We start from the raw sequence: 20,433 nt of genomic DNA, 5'->3' as shown, positions 1-20,433 counted from the left end.
TATAATCACATGAAAAAATGTTCTAAATCACTACTGATTAGAGAAATGCAAATTAAAACATCTCTGAGATACCACATCACACCTATCAGATTGGCTAACATGACAAAATAGGAAAATGATAAACGTTGGAGAAGATGTGGGAAAATTGGAACACTAATGCATTGTTGGTGGAACTGTGAAATGATCCATTCTGGAGAGCAATTTGGAACTATGCCCAAAGGGCTATAAAACTGTGCGTACCTTTTGATCCAGCAATGCCACTTCTAGGTCTGTATCCCAAAGAGATCATAAAAATGGGAAAAGGACCCACATGTACAAAACTATTTATAGCAGCTCTTTTCGTGGTGGCCAAGAATTGGAAATTGAAGAGATGGCCATCAATTAGGGAATGGCTGAAAAGTTGTGGTATATTAATGTAATGGAATACTATTGTTCCATAAGAAATGATGAGCAGGCAGACTTCAGAAAAACCTGGAAAGACTTATATGAACTGATGCTGAGTGAAGTGAGCAGAACCAGAAAAACACCATATAGAGTAACAGCAACATTGTGTAATGACCAATTTTGATAGACTTAGCTCTTCTCAGCAATGCACTGATCTAAGACAGTTCCAAAAGACTCATGATGGAAAATGCTATTTACATCCAGAGAAAGAACTGGAGGGAGTCTGAATGCAGATTGAAGCACACTATTTTCCTTTTTTTTCCCCTTTCTCATGGTTTTTCTCTTTGGTTCTAATTCTTCTTTATAACATCACTAATGTGGAAATATGTTTAAAAAAAAAAAAAAATAAAAGGAATAATGAGTTATATATAGTAGATTTGCAGTTTCATGTGCAATCATTGTTTTTTATACTGTTATGGAAATGATTGTTTTATTCCATAAATTAAAAATAAAATAAACTTTAAAAAGGTAAAGAGTGCCTTCCTGATGTCTGGGAACTTTGCTCTAAGTGCATAACAAAGGTTTCTTGGTAGAGGTGATGATGTGAGCCTTGTTTCCTGGCCACTGCTGCTGGTTCTTATTCTGAAGGATGGAGTGATTTCCTACCACGTCTCAAATCCCAGTAGTGTTATTAAAGGGCCAAAGAGGAAATTTCCACTTAGATTTTGGCTAAGTACAGGATGCAGGAGACAAAGCTATGTAACCATTTGTATGGACAAGTTCAGGAAGGAGACTGAGGAAGGGTGTTAGTGAAGTGCAAGTTGGATCTGAGTCAACTGTGTGACATGGCAGTTAAAAAGAGCTTACCATCAGACTCCAATAAGATGACATACAAGGTTATCTTACAAACCAACACCCAAAACTCTCTGACTGTCCAGAGAAGGAAAAAGAAAGGACAATGGGATCAGAGAGGGATTTCTGCTACAATTCCTCTAATTAAATGCAGCATTAATAGATATGTAGTTTCTAGAAAGAGGGAGATGGTTGCTCCATTCTTCCCTGCGTCAAATCAAATACTTAATATTATATTTTCCAACTCAGAAGTTTTATGATCATTGATTAACTGGGTATATCCAGAGAAAGGTGATTGGGATGGCAAGGGAACTAGAGACTGTTATATACGAGGATCTGTTAACAAGATGAGAGCTCTCTGATCCAAGGTAAGAGAAGACGGGGCAAGGGGAGACAATCTTGAACGGCTGTCAGATAGAGGAAGGATAGATAGCCTTGTACTTGCATAAAGGCAGATTTTAGAATCACCTTCTATGGTGTGGAAGGCACTGTGCTAGATCTTGGGATACAAGGCCCCTGCTTTCTTCCTAACAATTAGAACTATCCAAAAGTGGCATGGATGGAAGGGCTTCAACAGGCATTGGGTTCCCCATCACCAATGGATAGCCACTTGTAAAGAATAACATGGAGATGATTCCTATTGAGGAATAACTTACCTCTGAGATGACCTCTGAGAAAGGATCTAAAGTTTCACCAGACAAAAGAGTCCATGACACACTCAAATGCCCAGTTCTAGTGAAAGGGAGAGGGACTGTTTCTACTCACTCATTCCCATCCACCTGTGTACTCTGACGGTTGGTGTGAGAGAGTCACCATTATCCTTTGGACTCTAGTCACTTTGTTAGAATGTAAGCAGAAATTACCTCTTAGATTCTATCAGAATTAGAATGGTACACAAACAATGGATGGGGAAATGTGATGGATGGGGAAATGTGTGGCTAGATAACAGCTCGTGTGAAAGAGAGCAGAGGTTTTAAGGAAACCGCAAACTCAATTTAAATCAACAGTGAGATAGAATAACAAAAAAAGACACAAACAAACCATGTGATCTTAAGATTTAGAGAAGTACAGTGTTTACAAGTCATTGAGCAATGGACATTCTCTCTCTTCTTCCCCTCCTATCCTCTGGTCAAACTGGAAAAAAAAAATCTTTCCTTTCATGGCTTTCCCCATTTACCTCAGGTGCCACGTCTCTGTTCCATAAGGTGATCTTGGTCCAGTTCGTGTTGAGTATTAGGGGAGTCTGGTGTTCCCCAAGGCCAATGATGTATGAGGAGGGGAGAGAGGTAGTAATCTGGAGAAACTGGTCAGCAAAGAACAGAGGAGCAACGCTTGTATTCAGCCTGCCAACGAGAGACCAAGATTTCTCATTAAGCCATCTGGTTCACAGTTAATCTAAAGGAAAACAGGAGAATCTGAGAGTGACCTGCGTACATTGGGGGAAATGTTCCCAAAGGGACCAATTTAAGTATGCTCTGGGGCCTATAGGGGAACCACACTGTTTATCCTTTTCTTAAAAATAAGAGAACAAGGACAGGTAGGTGACGCAGTAGATAGAGCACTGGAAGGGGAGTATTGTGGTGGTAAGCCTCACATCAGGAAGACCCAAGTTCAAATCCGGCCTCAGACCAAACACTTGACACTTACTAGCTGTGTGACCCTGGACAAGTCACTTAACCCCAACTGCCTAAAAAAAAAGAAATTAAATAAGAGGACGGCAGTAGCCCAAATTATGGGACACTGCAGAGGACTCTGGCCTCAGGGGTATGTGGCAGACTTTTTTGGGGAGGCTGTTCCAGATAGGCCACATCCTCCCCCAGCAGAGCAAACTACAGATGACTCTGTGATAAAAGAAACCATCCTTGGTCAAGCACAATGCCTCACTTACCATGCAAGAAACCAGGAGTTAACAAAAGCTAGAGGGGGTCACAAAGGCAGCAGTGACCAATAGCCTATGAAGACTGTGCTATCTGTCTCAGTTGTCAATTCCCTATATGACATTACAGAGTCAAGCAGTCCTATTTATTATTAAGTTAGAAAATAGTGCTCTTTCAGAGTTCTGGCTTTTAAGATAAGTGACTGAAGTGACAGCTCCTCTCTCTTCTGGCTGGCTCCTGTGGCTCTGTTTGGAAACAAGGAACTGGACATGATGACTTCTTGAGAACCCACTCAACCCCAGAATCTTGTTCCAAGAATGAACAAAATTATTTTGGATCTCTGCTAAGACACAAGGCTTATTCCCAAGACAAAAACATCTCATGAGAAGTCACCAGTCAACAAAAAAATAACAAATTGGGCAGAGCCTTGAGGGGGAAAAGAGAATGGAAGAGTACAGTCAGCTATTTCTGTGTAAGAGGGAAAGGAATGTACTTCTGTGGCTATCCTTATTACTATGCTGCGCTGATTTAGCAGAATAAGGATACCTGTTCTTCTCTTGCCTTTTCCCCTCTCCTGTATGCAGAGGCCTCTCTCTGCCCCCAAAAAAGAGCCACAGAATCTAGCATGGAAGGTATGTGCTCAGAGGGAGACACACCACTCAGCAGCTGCAAAGTAGGTTTGAGGCTGAGGCACAGTCGAGGGAGCAGACACACACTCCCAATACAGAGAGGCAGTCATTCAAGGCCAGAAGTGGCTTCGAGGGACACAACTTTTGGCAGCAGAGAAGAGAGCTAGATACGAACTCAAGAGAGATCTATCCCTGGCTGGAAAGGGACACTGCAAAGAGAAGCAGATCCTGAGAGACCACCTGAGCAACCCAGCCCATAGAGATATTCAGCTTCAGCAAAGGCTTTGCAAGGATTCCACCAGCAAAAAAAGGCATTCACATTCTTGCTGTTCTAAAGACGTCAGTTGCATTGGCCACATGTGTCCCTACATGTGAGCCTTACCACCACAATACTCTTTTATGCCAACTCTTTCCACAGACACTGTATATTTTGTGGCAGAGTGTACCCCTGGTTTCTGGAAAGGAATGTTTTATAGCTACTGTTCTTTATTAGGACATTTACTAAGATAAATAACTTTGCCAAGAGCTGTGTCTATTAGCTGGCCATTAATGCAAAAGCCACCAACTGAGGAACAATAAGCTGTAATAACAGCAGTAGGTGCCCCCAGAAATAAAGGGCATCAGCTGCCCTCCAGGGACTCAGACTATGAGTTCCCAGAGTGTGTGTTACACTGGGAAGAAGCCAATGGAAGATAAGTGTAAACCTGTGCCTTCAACTCTGACACTGCTGGTGTAAGGAATGAGGATGTGGCCCATCTAATGGGTATACAGGCAAAAAAGGCTGCCACATACCCCGCAGGCCAGAGTCCTCTGCGGCGTCCCATGACTTGAGCTACGGCTGTTTTCTTATTTTTAGGAAAAGGACAAACAGCAAGATTCCCCTACAGGCCCCAGAGCACACCTAAAGGGAACCCTTATGCTTCTGATACCTCTGGCACTGGCTGGCATATAAGTGGTAGGAATGACAACAATAACTTCATATTCATATTAATCTTGGAGGTCTGCAAAACACTTTCATCGAAACAACTCTATGAAGTAGGTAGTGTAAGTATTATCATCCCACATATCATTGTGCATAGAGTACCAGGCCCGGAGTCAGAAAGGCCTGAGTTCAAATCCAGCCTTGGATGCTTCGTTACCAGCTGTGTGATTCTAGGCAAGACACAACCTCTGTCTGCCCCAGTTGCTCAACTGTAAGATGAGGATAATAACAGCACCTAACTCACAGGGTTGTCTGAGGATCAAATGAGATATCAGCAAAATGCTTCACACAGTGCCTGGCACATAGTAGGCAATGTAGAAATGTTTATTCCCTTCCCTCTTTGTAATCCTCATTTTACAAATGCAGAAACTGAGTGTCTCAGAGTGATACTGTCCAGGTGAATTGTCCATGGTCATTTCTTGCTGTTTAATCATTTAGGCATGTCCTATTCTTTGTGACCCCACTTGGCTGTTGTTTTGTTTTGTTTTGTTTTGCTTTGGCAAAGATACTGGAGTGGTTTTGCCATTTCCTTCTCCAGATCATCTTACAGATGAGAAAACTGAGGCAAACAGGGTTAAGTGACTTACCCAGGATCACACATCCGTCACAAGTGTCTGAGGCCAGATTTAAACTCAGGTCCTACTTACTGGTACTCTATCCACTGTGCCACCCAGCTATCTAAGGTCATACAGTTATTAAACATCTGAGCTAAGATTCAGCCCCATGTCTTAACTTCTCTGGGCCTCAGTGCTTCATCCATAAAATGAGAGTATTGGACTAGATGACCCCTCAGATCTCTTTTAGCACTAAATCTTATCTTCCCAACTGCAAAGTCCAGCATTATCCACTATACAATACTGCCTTTCACACTTCTAGGTCTGCAATCGGGGAGAGACAAATGAATACTCACAACACCATTCCATTTGACTTCCTAGATATGACCAAACCAAAGGGATTGTTCTCAAATGTCACACTGTAGAGCTGAGAAGAAGCCCTGTTACTGACTTTAGGGGTTTCTATGGGAACCTCGTAACGGTGATTGGCAGGATCTTTGATCTGTTAGAAAAGGAGAGAGGAATTGTAAATCTAAGTCATGCACTCTTTTTTTTCCCCATAGGCTCTTGATGAGCAGGGAGAGGCATGGTGCTATTCCCAAAACCCATTCCCTAAACAATTACAACCAGTATATCTAATCTACCCCAAACCCGGCACTGGATTTCAGCTTCCACCTACTATAAAACGCAGTCGGCTTTCTGTCTCCATCCGGACTTCCAAATGTAGGGTGAGGATGTCCTTAGGAAAGAAAGTAGGCACTGTGCGAGTCAGGGTGGCGGTGTAGCCCATCCTTGTGGTGGTAAGGTTCTCCAATTTGTAGCTAGGGTAACTGGGTGGGAAAAAGCACCATGGCTTCCATATCTGAGAGAATCCTTGCTGAGCCACTGGGACATAGCAGCAGCCTCGGGCCTCACACTGCTCCTGAGTGAGGGTCTTTTCTGGAGCACAGTCAAAGCGGTAATCAGGGGAAATGTCACACTGTAAAGGAGCTCCAGCAGGGCTTCTAGGAAACCCCTGATGGGGCTGGGCCCAGGGCTTCCCTGTTGCCTCCTGGACAGCTCTGTAGATGCCCTGTTGTGCTGAGGAGATGTCTCTTCGTTCTCTAGGAACCACAATTGATACTTGAAGAAAGGAAGCCCCAAGGAGAGTAGTGATAATTAAGACAGCAGCACCACAGCCTCCTAGAATCAGCCATCGCAAGTGCCAGGGACATGGCATCCCTTCCATGGCCACGACTTATACCTGAGATGGCTATGCTGTTTCCAGATCCGGTTGTAGCCTGTTGAGATGGAGAATTAATGAAGACTTCCTAGCATGAAGAGGGTAAGACCAACTCATAGGAAAGTAAGCTTGATTCGATAATTATTAATCCACATACATTTTCTTGGTATCTCAAAGCATTTACCAAATATCAATTCATTATTCCTTCTAGACAAAGACGCTAGTGGTCTCGACTTTCCATAACAAACAAATGAAGAAACAGAGACATCAGGGTTACACTTGCTCAAAGCCAAGATATAAGGTAGGAAAGTGAAAGTAAGGGAAAAAAAAGGAAGGAAGACAAGGTAAGGAAAGTAAAGAAGACGACTAAAGGCTGACTGACATGACAAATAAGTCAAATCAGGAACAGCAGATGTTTTTAGTTGTAGGACAGAGGTCAATATAGTCAATAATAGCTAATAATAGCTCAAATTCACACAAAATATTTATGTTATAAATGTAAGTATTAAACTATATTTTATATTAAGCTACAGTTTAATAACTTTTACATAAACATAGTGCTTTAAAGTTTGCAAAAATTCTTACCTAATGTGAGCTTAACAGTAACTCTCTGAGATATGCATAATTTCTATTTTACCAATGAAGACGCTAAAATTCAAAAATATTTTATTCCTAGTCATATAGCTTAATAAGTGGTATTCTGACAATAATACCTACTTGACAGGGTTGTTATAAAATATTCTATAAACCTTAAAGGACTATATAAAATATGCTGCTACTGTTGCTGCTGCTGCTGCTGCTTTTTTGACTCCAAGACTTTCCCTCATTCTGTTTCCAGAGCCCTTTCTGTAAAAAGGTTTCTAAGACATAACATGACTCTGCAATGATACTTGAAAGCAGTCACACCAAGCTGGACTGCTGGAATTGGGAACAGAAAAGCAGTAGGAAGACATGTGAGAACAACTCAGAAGGTCTGGTTTGAACAGGCTATGCCAATGTGTGATGTTGAGCAAATCATTTTGCTTTTCTCATCTGTAAAATAAGGGTAACAATACTTGTGCCACTTACCTTATGGGACCATGGTGAGAAATGCACTTAGCTCTATCATAAATATGAACAACTTTTATTACATTGCATATTACTGTGTATAATGATAGGGGAGTTATTTAAGGGGCAGGTAGGCAACACAGTAAAGAGTCAGGAGTCAGGAAGACCTGAGTTCAAATCCAGCCTCAGACACTAGCTATATGACCAGGTCAAGTCACATGACCTGTTTGCTTCAGTTTCCTCAACTGTTTATTGTTGCTGTTGTTATTCAATCATTTCTGATATGTCCAACTCTTCTTCAATCTATTTGAGGTTTTCTTGGCAAAGATATTGGAGTGGTTTGCCATTTTCTTTTCTAGCTCATTTTACAGATGAGGAACAAAGGCAAACAGGGTTAAGTGACTTAACCAAGGTCACATAGTTAGTAAATGTCCGAGGCCATACTTGAATTCAGGAAGATGAGTCTTCCTGATTCCAGGCCCAGCACTCTATCTACTTTGCCACCTAACTGCCTCATCTGTAAAATGGGGCTAATAACTGCACCTATTTCCCAGGGTTGTTGTGAGGATCAAATGAGATAATAATTGTAAGTTGCTTAGCATAGTGCCTGGCACATAGTAAGCGCTATATCAATGTTAGCTATTATTATTATTACAATATGACCATATCCCTCTCCTGTTCAAAATTCTTCCCATGGCACCACATTGCCTCTGGGATCAAATATTCATCTTGGCATTTAAAGCCATCCAGTCTGGCTCCAGCCTCCTTTTCCAGAGCCATTTTGAATTATTCCCTTTCAGATACTGCATTCTAGCAAGAGAGTCCACTTGCTGTTCTCTGACCTGCACATTCCTCCATTTTCCCCTCTCTGGACCTCTGCACAGGCTATCTGGTCCCTATACTCAGAATGTATACCTCTAAGATGGCGGAGTGAAAAGTTAGTCGCTCTCACTCTCCCCTATCAACCTCTGAAAACCCATAAAATATCATCCCAGGAAAAAACCCTGGAACAGCTGAACTAGAAGAAAGATGGGGAGCAGCAGTGCAACAGCCCAGCAAATGGGTCTCCCAGTGCCTCAGCAAAAATAAGGGAAGGAGAACTACAAGGGGCCCCAGGCGAATATGTACCCTACAGCATTCATCTGAAAGGAGCTGAAGAAAGCAGCCTAAAGGCTTCCTAAAGCCCCAGCCTTGCTGGTTCCAGCCCAACACCAGGTGAGCTGTCAGAGCCCTGCAGCTTCCAATTGCGAAGAAATCCTGAAGCCCAGGTGGTAGAACAGGCAAACACCAACACTTGGACCTCCCGGTGCCTGGGGCGGGGGGGGGGAGCAGTGAAAACCAGCTCAGAAAACCAACAGGTGCTTCATCACTCTACCACAAAAGAATCTCCCAGTGAATTAGTAGAAACAAGGGAGTCAACACTGCAGGGGGCCCCAGGCAGATAAACATCCTGCAGCACCCATCTAAAAGGAGCTGAAGAAAGCTAAAGGAAAGGAAAAGCAGGCAACCTTGAATTGCCTGAAAGGTCCAGCCTTGCTGATTCCAGCCCAACATGAGGTAAGCTGCCAGAGACCTACAGCCTCCAATTGCCAACATAAGAGGCCCCAGCACACAAAGCCAGTGACCAAGACCTAGGCTCCCAACACAAGAAGCTTGGGTCAGTGCCCTCTCTTCCCCAGCAGGAGAGCTCAATCTCTTTAAAGGCCAGGGAATAAGAAACACCATGAGTAAAAAGAAATGTAGCATAGATTCATATCATGAGAAGAGTGACAATCAAGACAGAAATTCTGAAGAGGACAACATTGTCAACAAACCCACATCTGCAACAACAAAATGGAATATGAACTGGTCTGAAGCCCAAAAAGCCTTCTTAGAAGAGCTCAAGAAGGATTTTAATAGTCAAATGAGAGAGATAGAAGGAGTGCTTCAAAAATACAATTGGCTAATTGGAAAAAAAATACACCGAAGAAAACAAGTCCCTAAAAAACACAATTGGCCAACTGAAGAAGGAAGGACAAAAACTAACAGAAGAGTACACTGAAGAAAACAAGTCCATAAAATACACAACTGGCCAACTGAAGAAGGAAGTACAAAAACTAACAGAAGAAAACAATCTGTTAAAAACCAGAATTGGACAAATGGAAACTAATGTCTCTATGAGAGAGCAAGAATCAGTCAAAAAGAAACAGAAAAATGAAAAAATAGATGAAAACGTAAAATACCTCACTGGTAAAACAACCTGGAAAATTGATTCAGGAGAGACAATTAAAAATTATTGGACTACCTGAAAATCATGATGAAAAAAAGAGCCTGGACAGTATCTTTCAGGAAATCACAAAGGAAAACTGCCTTGAAGTTCTAGAACCAGAAGGGAAAATAACCATAGAAAGAATCCACCGCTCACCACCTGAAAGAGATCCCAAATTGACAACACCAAGGAATACAATAGCAAAATTCCAAAATTACCAGATGAAAGAGAAAATACTACAAGCAGCCAGAAAAAAGCAATTTAAATATCATAGAACCACTGTCAGGATTACACAGGACCTTGCAGCTTCTACATTAAAAGACCGCAGGGCATGGAACATGATATTCTGTAAGGCAAAGGAGCTTGGAATGCAGCCAAGGATCAATTTCGCAGCAAAAATGAGCATCATTTTTCAAGGGAGGAGATGGATATCAACGAAATAGGAGACTTCCAAACTTTCCTAATAAAAAGACCAGAGCTCAACAAAAAATTTGATCTTCAAGTACAGGACTCAAGAAGGACATAACCCCTACAAGGGAAGATGACACTTGCAACCCTTCAGAACTGTATTGTTATTACACCATGTTAAAGGAGTACACATAAAGAGGGTGGATATTAGTTGACTTTGATGTGATGATAAAAAAAATCTAATCAAGTGGGTTAAATGGATCCAAATAAGTGGATCAATCTGACCTTAGAAAATGTACTGAGAAAGGAGGAGGCAGACAAGGGTAAATTACATTACAGGAAAAGACACAAAATCCTATTATAGCAGAGGGAAAGAAAGGGGGATGGAGCATTGTTTGAACCTTACTCTCATCAGATTTGGCTCAAGAAGGGCATAACATAATCAGTTAGGTATAGAAATCTAACTTGCCCTATAGGCAGTAGGAGGGAAAAGGGGAAAGAAAAGGGAGGGGGAAAGAAGGGAGGGAATAAGCAGTAAGAGTAAAGGGGAAGAAAAGAGAAAGGAATAATAAAAGGGAAGGGACTGAAGGAGGTGGTCAAAAGCAAAACACTAGTGAAGGGGGAAAGGAAAAAGGAGAAAGAAAAGCATAAATAGGGGGAAAAGGATGGAGAAAAAGACACAGATAGTAATCATAACTGTGAATGTGAATGGGATGAACTCTCCCATAAAACGGAAATGGATTGCAGAATGGATTAAAAACCATAATCCTACAATATGTTGTTTACAGGAAACACATTTGAAAAAGAGTGACACATACAGGGTAAAGGTAAAAGGCTGGAGCAGAATATATTATGTCAGCTGAAGTAAAAAAGCAGGGGTAGCAATCCTGATCTCAGACAAAGCAAAAGTAAAAAAGATCTAATCAAAAGAGATAAAGAAGGAAACTACATCCTGCTAAAATGCACCATAGACAATGAAGTAATATCATTACTAAACACATATCTACCAAATGGTATAGCATCCAAATTCTTAGAGGAGAAGTTCAGAGAGTTACAGGAAGAAATAAACAGCAAAACTATACTAGTGGGGGACCTGAACCTCCCCCTCTCTGCACTAGATAAATCTAACACAAAATAAACAAGAAAGAAGTTAAGGAGGTGAATAGAACATTAGAAAAGTTAGGTATGATAGACCTCTGGAGAAAACTGAATGGGGATAAAAAGTAATATGCTTTTTTCTCAGCAGTACATTGCACATACACAAAAACTGACCATGTACCAGGGCATAAAAACCTCACAATCCAATGCAGAAAGGCAGAAATATTAAATGCATCCTTTTCAGATCATGATGCAATAAAAATTATATGTAATAAAGGGCCATGGAAAGATAGACTAAAAAATAATTGGAAACTAAATAATCTAATCCTAAAAAATGATTGGGGTCAAACAACAAATCATAGAAACAATCAATAATTTCATTCAAGAGAATGACAATAATGAGACAACATACCAAAACTTATGGGATGCAGCGAAAGCAGTTCTTAGGGGAAGTTTTATATCTCTAAATGCTTACATAAATAAAATAGAAAAAGAGGAGATTAATGAATTGGGCATACAACTAAAAAAACTAAAAAAGAAAAGAAAATTAAAAATCCTCAACTAAACACTAAATTAGAAATATTGAAAACCAAAGGAAAAATTAATAAAATTGAAATTAAGAAAACTATTGAACTAATAAATAAAACTAAGAGCTGGTTTTATGAAAAAACCAATAAAATAGATAAACCTTTGGTTAATTTAATTAAAAAAAGAAGAAAACCAAATTACTAGTATCAAGAATGAAAAGGGTGAAGCTACCACCAAGGAAGAGGAAATTAAAACAATAATTAGGAATTATTTTGCCCAACTATATGCCAACAAATTTGACAATCTTAGTGAAATGGATACATATTTACAAAAATATAAATTGCCCAGATTAACAGAAGAGGAAGTAAAATACTTAAATAACCCCATCTCAGAAAAAGAAATTGAACAAGCCATTGATGAACTCCCTAGGAAAAAATCTCCGGATTTACATGCAATTCTATCAAACATTTAAAGAACAATTAATTCCAATACTATATAGACTATTTGGGAAAATAGGTGAAGAAGGAGTCTTACCAAATTCTTTTTATGATATAAACATGATGTTGATACCTAAACCAGGAAGAGTCAAAATAAAGAAAATTATAGACCAATTTCTCTAATGAATATAGATGCAAAAATTTTAAACAAAATACTAGCAAATAGATTGCAGCAACTTATCACAAGAATAATACACTATGACCAGGTAGGATTTATACCAGGAATGCAGGGTTGGTTCAATATTAGGAAAACTATCAGCATAATTGAGCATATCAACACCAAAACCAACAGAAACCACATGATCATCTCAATAGATGCAGAAAAAGCTTTTGATAAAATACAACACCCATTCCTATTAAAAACACTAGAAAGCATAGGTATAAATGGAGTCTTCCTTAAAATAATAAATAGCATATATCTAAAACCTTCAGCAAGCATTATATGTAATGGGGACAGGCTAGAAGCATTTCCAATAAGATCGGGGGTGAAACAAGGATGTCCATTATCACCACTGTTATTCAATATTGTACTGGAAACGTTAGCTTTAGCAATAAGAGAAGAAAAAGAAATTGAAGGCATTAGAATAGGCAAAGAAGAAACAAAGCTATCACTCTTTGCAGATGACATGATATATACTTAGAGAATCCTAGAGAATCAAGTAAAAAACTACTTGAAATAATAAACAACTTTAGCAAAGTTGCAGGCTATAAAATAAACCCACATAAATCATCAGCATTTCTATATATTACCAACAAAGCCCAACAGCAAGAGATAGAAAGAGAAATCCCATTTAAACTTACTGTAGACATTATAAAATATTTAGGAGTCTACCTCCTGAAACAAACCCAGGAACTCTATGAACACAATTACAAAACACTTTTCACACAAATAAAATCAGATCTAAATAATTGGAAAAACATCAGTTGCTCATGGGTAGGCTGAGCTAATATAATAAAAATGACAATCCTACCTAAGCTAATTTACTTATTCAGTGCCATACCAATCAAACTACCAAAATTATTTTATAGAGTTAGAAAAAATAATAACAAGATTCATTTGGAAAAACAAAAGGTCCAGAATATCAAAGGAACTAATGAAAAGAAAATGCAGGGGAAGGTGGCCTAGCAATTCCAGATCTTAAATTGTATTACAAAGCAGCAATCATCAAAACTGCTGGTACTGGCTAAGAAATAGAGTGGTGGATCAGTGGAATAGGTAGGTAAATATGCAAGACACAGTAGTCAATGACTATAGTAATCTATTATTTGATAAACCCAAAGACCCCAGCTTCTGGATAAGAACCCACTCTTTGAAAAAACTGCTGGGAAAACTGGAAAAGAGTATGGCAGAAACTAGGCATAGACCAAATCTCACACCATATACCAAAATAAAGTCAAAATGGGTTCATGACTTAGATATAAAGGCTGATACATAAGCAAACTGGGAGACAAGGAATAGTTTACCTATCAGATTATGGAGAACAGAAGAATTCATGACCAAACAGGACAGAGAACATTATGAAAAGCAAAATGGATAATTTTGATTACATTAAATTGAAAAGTTTTTGCACAAACAAAGCCAATGCAACTAAGATTAGAAGGAAGTAGAAAATTGGGAAGAATTTTTACAACCAGTCTCTGATAAGGCCTCATTTCTAAAATATATGGAGAATTAAGACAAATTTATAAGAATACAAGCCATTCCCAATTGATAAATGGTCAAAGGATATGAACAGCAGTTCTCAGATGAAGAAATTAAAGCCATCTATAGTCATATGAAAAAATGCTCTAAATCACTATTGATTAGAGAAATGCAAATCAAAACAACTCTGAGCTACCACATCACACCTATCAGAATGGCCAACATGACAAAACAGGAAAATGATAAATGTTGGAGAAGATGTGGGAAAACCAGAACACTAATGCATTGTTGGTGGAATTGTGAAATGATCTAGCCATTTTGGAGAACAATTTGGAACCATGCTCAAAGGGCTATAAAAATGTACGTACCCTTTGACCCAGCAATAGCACTTCTAGGGCTATATCCCAAAGAGATCATACAAATGGGAAAAGACCCACATGTACAAAAATATTTATAGCAGCTCTTTTTGTGGTGCAAAGAATTGGAAATTGAGAGGATGCCCATCAATTGGGGAATGGCTGACAAGTTGGAGTATATGAATATAATGGAATACTATTGTGCTACAAGGAATGATAAGCAGGCAGACTTCAGAAAAACCTGGAAAGACTTACATGGTCTGATGCTGAGTGAAGTAAGCAGAACCAAGAGGACTTTGTACACAATAACAGCCACATTATGCAATGACTAATATTGTTAAATTGAACCCTTCTCAGCATTACAAGGATCTAAGACATCTCCAGAGGCCTCGGGATGGAAAATGCTACCCACATCCAAAGAAAGTACTATGGAAGTTGAATCGCTATCACTTATTTTTACCTTCTGTTGAGTTTTGTTTCATCTTTTTGATGGTTCCTCCTTTTGGTTTTAATTTTTACTTACAACATCATTAATGTGAAAATGTGTTTAATAGGAATGTAAATGTATAGCCTATATCAGATTGTGCTCTGTCTTGGGGGGGAAGGAAGGGGGAGAAAATTTTTCAACTCAAAAGCACATGGAAGTGATTGTTGATAAATCAAAATAAATTAATAAAATTTAAAAAAAACAAAAACAAACAACCAAAAAAGAATGTATACCTCTGCCTCACTTCTGCCTCTAGGAATCCTTGGTTTCCTTCAAGACTGACCTCAGATGCATCTGCTACAGAAAGCGTCTCTTGATGGAGAAGACTAAGGACTGAGTACATTCCAGGCATGGGACACATCCTGTACAAGGGCCTGATGATGGGAGATGGAATATTGTATATAGGAAACCCTAAGGCCAGCCTGCCTGGAGCTAGTATATATGAAAGAGAGTAATTACAACAGAATTGGAGGGTGTGGGAGAGGCAGAACTACTAACTAGGGGAGATCAGCAAGAGCCTGGGACTGGAGAGGGCACGAGTCAAACCTTGAAGGTTGATATTCTAGAAGACAGTAAAAGGGTACACTCCAGGCACTGGTGCAAAGACAGAGGCAGTTGATGGAAAGCCTACTATGAAGAACAGCAAGTGGATGTAACATATAATATTATCATGGGTGGGGGGAGTGTTTAATGTGAAATTACTCTGGAAAGAAAAGCTGGGGCCAGATTGCAAAGGCTTTAAATATTAAACAGAGGAGTCTGTATATGATCTGAGACTAAGTAAGAGGGAGCCAGCCACTGGAGCTTCATACTGCAGCGAGGGAGGGACCTCAGTCAAAGGACATTTATGAAGCACTTCTACAGTGTGTGCTACACAGCAGGGATACAAAAGAGAGAAAAGACGGTCTCTGTCCTCAAGGAGCTCACAATCTAATGAGAAAAGAAACAAAGTATGTGTTGTCGGGCCATGTCCAACTCTTTGTGACCCCCATTTGGGGTTTTCTTGGCAAAGATATTAGACTGATTTGCTATTTCCTTCTCCAGCTCATTTTACAGATAAGGAAACTGAGACAAACAGGGTTAGGTGATTGGCCCAGGGTCACAGTTAGTCTGAGGCTAGATCTGAGGTAATCCTGACTTCAGACCCTGCCTATACTTTATCCACTCGGCCCAAATATGTACATATGCAAAGTAGTATACATGGACAGATAGGAAATAAACAAGGAAGGCCCTAGAATTAAGAAGGGTTGAGAAAGGCTTCCTGTAGAAGATGGAATTTTGGTTGGAACTTAAAGGAAGCCGTGGAGGTCAGTAATGGGAGAGAAAGGAGAGAGTTCCAGGCACGGGGGACAGCCAAAGAAAATGCCTAGAGACCTACTGTCTTGTTGGTGGAACATCTAGGAGGCCAGGTCCCTGAATGGAAGAGTACATGGCTGGGATGAAGGTGTGAGAAGACAGGAAGGAAGGAGGGGGCTAGGTTATTGTATCTGATCCTAGAAGAGACAGGGAGCCACTGAGTTGATTGTCCTGGGGGTGGGGGTGATATGGTTGGACTTGGGCTTTAGGAAAATCACTTTAGTGGTTGAATGGAGGATGGATCGGAGTGGGGAAAAGACATGAGACAGGCAGCCCCACCAGGCTACTGCAATAGTCCATATAATGAGGGCCTAAACCAGTGGTAGCCGAGCCAGAGAAAGAAGGTGGTGGTGTGGGATACTGCAAAGGTGACAGGCTTCAAGCAACAGCTTGTATATGGGATGAGTGGCAGTGAGGCATTAAGGATGACTCCTGGGTTGAGTCTGAGGGACTGGGAGGATGGTATTGCCCTTTATAGTAATAGGGAAGTTAGGAGGGGGGATGGGTTTAGGGGAAAAGATAATGAGTTCAGTTTTTGGACACAGTTTCAGATATCTATTGGACATCCAGTTCGATATATCTGAAAGGCAGCTAAAGATGAGAGATTGGAGGTCAGCAGATAGACTGGGGCAGGAAAGTAGACGTGGTCAGAGCCATATTTTAGGAACAGCATTTTGGCTATTAGGGATTAGTGTTAGGGATCTGGGCAGATAGAAGGCAGAGGTAGCCTGTTAAGAAGGCACTGCAGAAGCACCTCCAAGCTGCAGAGGGAGGGCAGGGGATGGGTGAGGGCGCGGGCAGAGAGGCAGCAATAGAGAAGCCTAGCGCAGGACCCATTCTTTTCCCCCTGCATCCCAGCGACCCCCGTCCCACCTCTTCAAACCTGACTGGTCCAGGCGCTCTGCAGGAGCACGCTCTGGAGCTCCTCTAACCTCTCTTAGAGGACGTCTGCCGGAGCTCCCTCAGGGCAGCCCCGCCCCTCTCGGGCCCATGCCTACCACGTGACCCCGACGAGCCGCTAGCTCCCGGCCCCTTCTTCTCCTCTCTCCACCTCCCCCACCCACGTGACATGACGAGCGGCCAGCCTCGTCAGGTCTGGTCACGCGCAGTCGCGAGCACCGCGCGGAGGGAGGCGGGAGGAGGGAGGTGTGCGCCCGCGCTCTTTTTCCGCCCTTAGCCACCCCGCCACCCAGTGGCCTCTCTGCAGCTGTCTACACCCGCGGGGAGGTGGGGCCGAAGGCCTCTCACACCCTGGCTCCGCGTTAGTGCTGCCTCTTCTGCCCCATCCCCCCTTCTCCCGGGCCCTCCCCTCCAGGACTTTTTATACCAAGAGCTGGAGATGTCGGTGCTGGTGGCGGCGGCCTAGCGCCTCTAGGCCCGGGGTTCAGAGCCCTTTCCGCTTCCTGCCTCAGTTGTCCCTTGGTTTGTTGCCTTCCTCGTCCGCCTTTTCATGAGGGAGCGTGGCTACGCAGGGAAGAGATAAAAATAACTCGGGAGGCGGGGCTGATGGTATCTTATTTATTTTTTTTTCCCAGAGGCTTGGCTTTCGAAGCGTCCAAGCGGGAAGAGCTGTTTTACTGAAATCCTGGCTTGGGGATGTTGGTGTCGATAAACCCTGCACTGATCCTTTCATTTAGGATTTTAAAAACATGCATGTCAGCAACAACATTCAACAGAAAAAAGTTTACTATATGTAATTAAGTGTTGTACCGGAAATAAAATACCTTGAGGTAAAGGACCTTAAAATCTGGGTTGGTTTTTTTTTGGGGGGGGGGATTCGGGGTCCGGTTCTCTTATTTTATTGGTGTCAGGGACTCTCAGGTATGTAAACTTACCACCAAGCAGCAATTGCTCTGTAACTGAAAGATCTTGGGAGAGTTGCTGTGGCTTTACGAAAGGTTAAATGACTTGCCCAGGCTTGCACTGTCATTATCTTTCAGAGGAATGCATACCTTGAAACCAAAGGCCGGTCCTCTGTTCTCTACAAGTCACACTGCCTCTTTTACCAAGTTGAATAAAGTAAGTAAAATAAAGTAAGTTGGATAAAACATTTGAATATTTTATTTTATTCCTCTTATGATCCTGTGAAGTGTGTACTATGCCTGGTTTTGCCAAACTGCTTTCCAGTTTTCCTAGCAATTTTTGTCAAATGTTGAGTTCTTAACCCAAAAGCTTGTATTCTTTGGGTTTATCAAACACTAGATTACTGTGGCTATTTACTACTACGCAGTATTGTGTGCCTGATCGATCCCACTGATCCCCCACTCTATTTCTTAGCCAGTACGAGATTGTTTTGGTGATTACTGCTTTGTAATATAATTTGAAATCTGGGAACTGCTAGGCCACCTTCCTTAATACTTTTTAAAAATTGATTCCTTTAGGGACAGCTAGGTGGCGAAGTGGATAGAGCATTGGTCCTGGAGTCAGGAGGACTTTGAGTTCAAATCCAGTCTCAGACCAGACACTTGACACTAGCTGTGTGACCCTAGGCAAGTCACTTAACCCCAACTGCCTCGCCAAAAAGAAAATTGATTCTTTTGATATTCCTGACCTTTTGTTCCTCCAGAGGAATTGTTACTATTTTTTCTAGCTCTATAAAAAAATTCTTTGGGGGCAGCTAGGTGGTGCAGTGGATACAGCATGGGCCCTGAAGTCAGGAGGACCTGAGTTCAAATGCGGCCTCAAACCAAACACTTGGCACTCACTAGCTGTGTGACCCTGGGCAAGTCATTTAACCCCAATTGCCTAAAAAAATAATAATAATTCTTTGGTAGTTTGATCGTTATGGCACTGAATAGGTAAATTAACTTAGGTAGGATTATAATTTTTATTATATTGGCTTAGCCTACCCATGAGTAATTAATATTTTTCCAATTTTTTTAGCTGTTTTTATTTGTGTGTTGTATAATTGTGTTCATAAAGTCCCTGGATTTGTCTTGGCAGGTAGACTCCTAAGTTATTTTATATTGTCTGTGGTTATTTTAAATCGCATTTTTCTTTCTATTTCTTGCTTCTGGGTTTTGTTGATAGCATATAGAAATGCTGATGACATGTGGGTTTATTTTATATCCTGCAACTTTGCTGAAATTGTGAAGTGTGTTAACTAGTTTTTAGTTGGTACTCTAGTTCTCTAAGTATACCATCAGATCATCAGCAAAGAGTGATGGTTTTGTTTCCTCATGCCTATATTTATTCCTTCAATTTCTTTTTCTTGTCTCATTGCTATCGCGAGTGTTTCTAGTACAATGTTGAATAATACTGGTGATAATGGACATCCTTGCTTCGCCTCTGATCTTACTGGGAAGGCTTCTAATTGATCCCAATTACAGTTAATGCTTGCTCTTGGTTTTAGATAGATGCAACTTATTTTAAAAAAAGGTTCCATTGATTCCTGTGCTTTCTAGTGTTTTTAATAGGAACGGGTATTGTATTTTGTCAAAGGCTTCTTCTGCATTAATTGATAAAATCATATCATTTTTGTTGTTGTTGATATGGCCAATTGTACTTATAGTTTTCCTAATATTGAAACAGCCCTGCATTCCTAGTATAAATCCCACCTGGTCATGGTGTATGATCTTTGTGGTATATTGCTGTGATTTCCTTGCTGGTATTTTGTTTAAAGTTTTTGCATTGATATTCATTAAGGAAATTAGTCTGTAGATTTCTTTCTGTGTTTTTGTTCTCTCTGGTTTAGATATCAAAACCATATTTGTGTCATAAAAGGAGTATGTAGGACTCCTTTACCTATTTTTTTCAAATAGCTTATATAGTATTGGGATTAATTTGTGAATCTGGCTGGTCGTGGGGATTTTTTCTTAGAGAGCTCGATGACTTGTTCAATTTCTTTTTCTAAAATAGGGTTATTTGAGTATTTTATTTCCTCTTCTGTTAATCTAGACAGTTTATATATTTGTTTATATAACATTTTCATCAATTTTACTCAAATTGTCCATTTTACTGGCATATAATTGGGGAAAATAACTCCTAATTAATTGCTTTAATTTCATCTTCATTGGTAGTGCATTCTCCCTTTTCATTTTTGACACTAGTATTCTTATTTTCTTCTTTCTTTTTTAAATCAAATTAACCAATGGTTTATTTCTTTTATTGGCTTTTTCATAAACCAGCTCCTAGTTTTATTTATTAGTTCAATTTTTTTTTACCTTAAATTTCCATTTTGGTATTTAGCTAGGAATTTAAAATTTGTTCTTTTTCTAGTTTTTTTAGTTGTATGCCCAATTAATTGACTTTCTCCTCTTATTTATT

The 20,433-nt window shown here is 40.4% G+C and overlaps 1 protein-coding gene and 1 long non-coding RNA gene across 2 annotated transcripts in view; one reads left to right on the top strand and one right to left on the bottom strand.

Annotated features, from left to right (window-relative positions):
• Nucleotides 1-17,585, bottom strand: part of GAA (alpha glucosidase) — a 49,382-nt gene extending 31,797 nt beyond the window's left edge. The window contains 4 exon segments of the mRNA XM_021000778.2: nt 2,414-2,579; nt 5,635-5,780; nt 5,958-6,558; nt 17,495-17,585. Of these exon segments, the coding sequence (XP_020856437.1) occupies nt 2,414-2,579; nt 5,635-5,780; nt 5,958-6,506 (861 nt within the window). The 5' untranslated portion in view covers nt 6,507-6,558; nt 17,495-17,585.
• Nucleotides 17,499-18,187, top strand: LOC110218206 (uncharacterized). The gene is made up of 3 exons (XR_002327240.2): nt 17,499-17,589; nt 17,703-17,897; nt 18,108-18,187. It is a non-coding gene; the product is annotated as an uncharacterized LOC110218206 (long non-coding RNA).
• The last annotated feature ends 2,246 nt before the right edge of the window (nt 18,188-20,433 follow it).

This window comes from Phascolarctos cinereus, unplaced genomic scaffold (assembly GCF_003287225.1).
Source record: "Phascolarctos cinereus isolate Bilbo 61053 unplaced genomic scaffold, phaCin_HiC Scaffold_5;HRSCAF=322, whole genome shotgun sequence".
Classification (NCBI taxonomy): domain Eukaryota; kingdom Metazoa; phylum Chordata; class Mammalia; order Diprotodontia; family Phascolarctidae; genus Phascolarctos; species Phascolarctos cinereus.
Note: the sequence above shows the minus strand (reverse complement) of the source record. Positions and strands in the feature narration are given on the sequence as shown.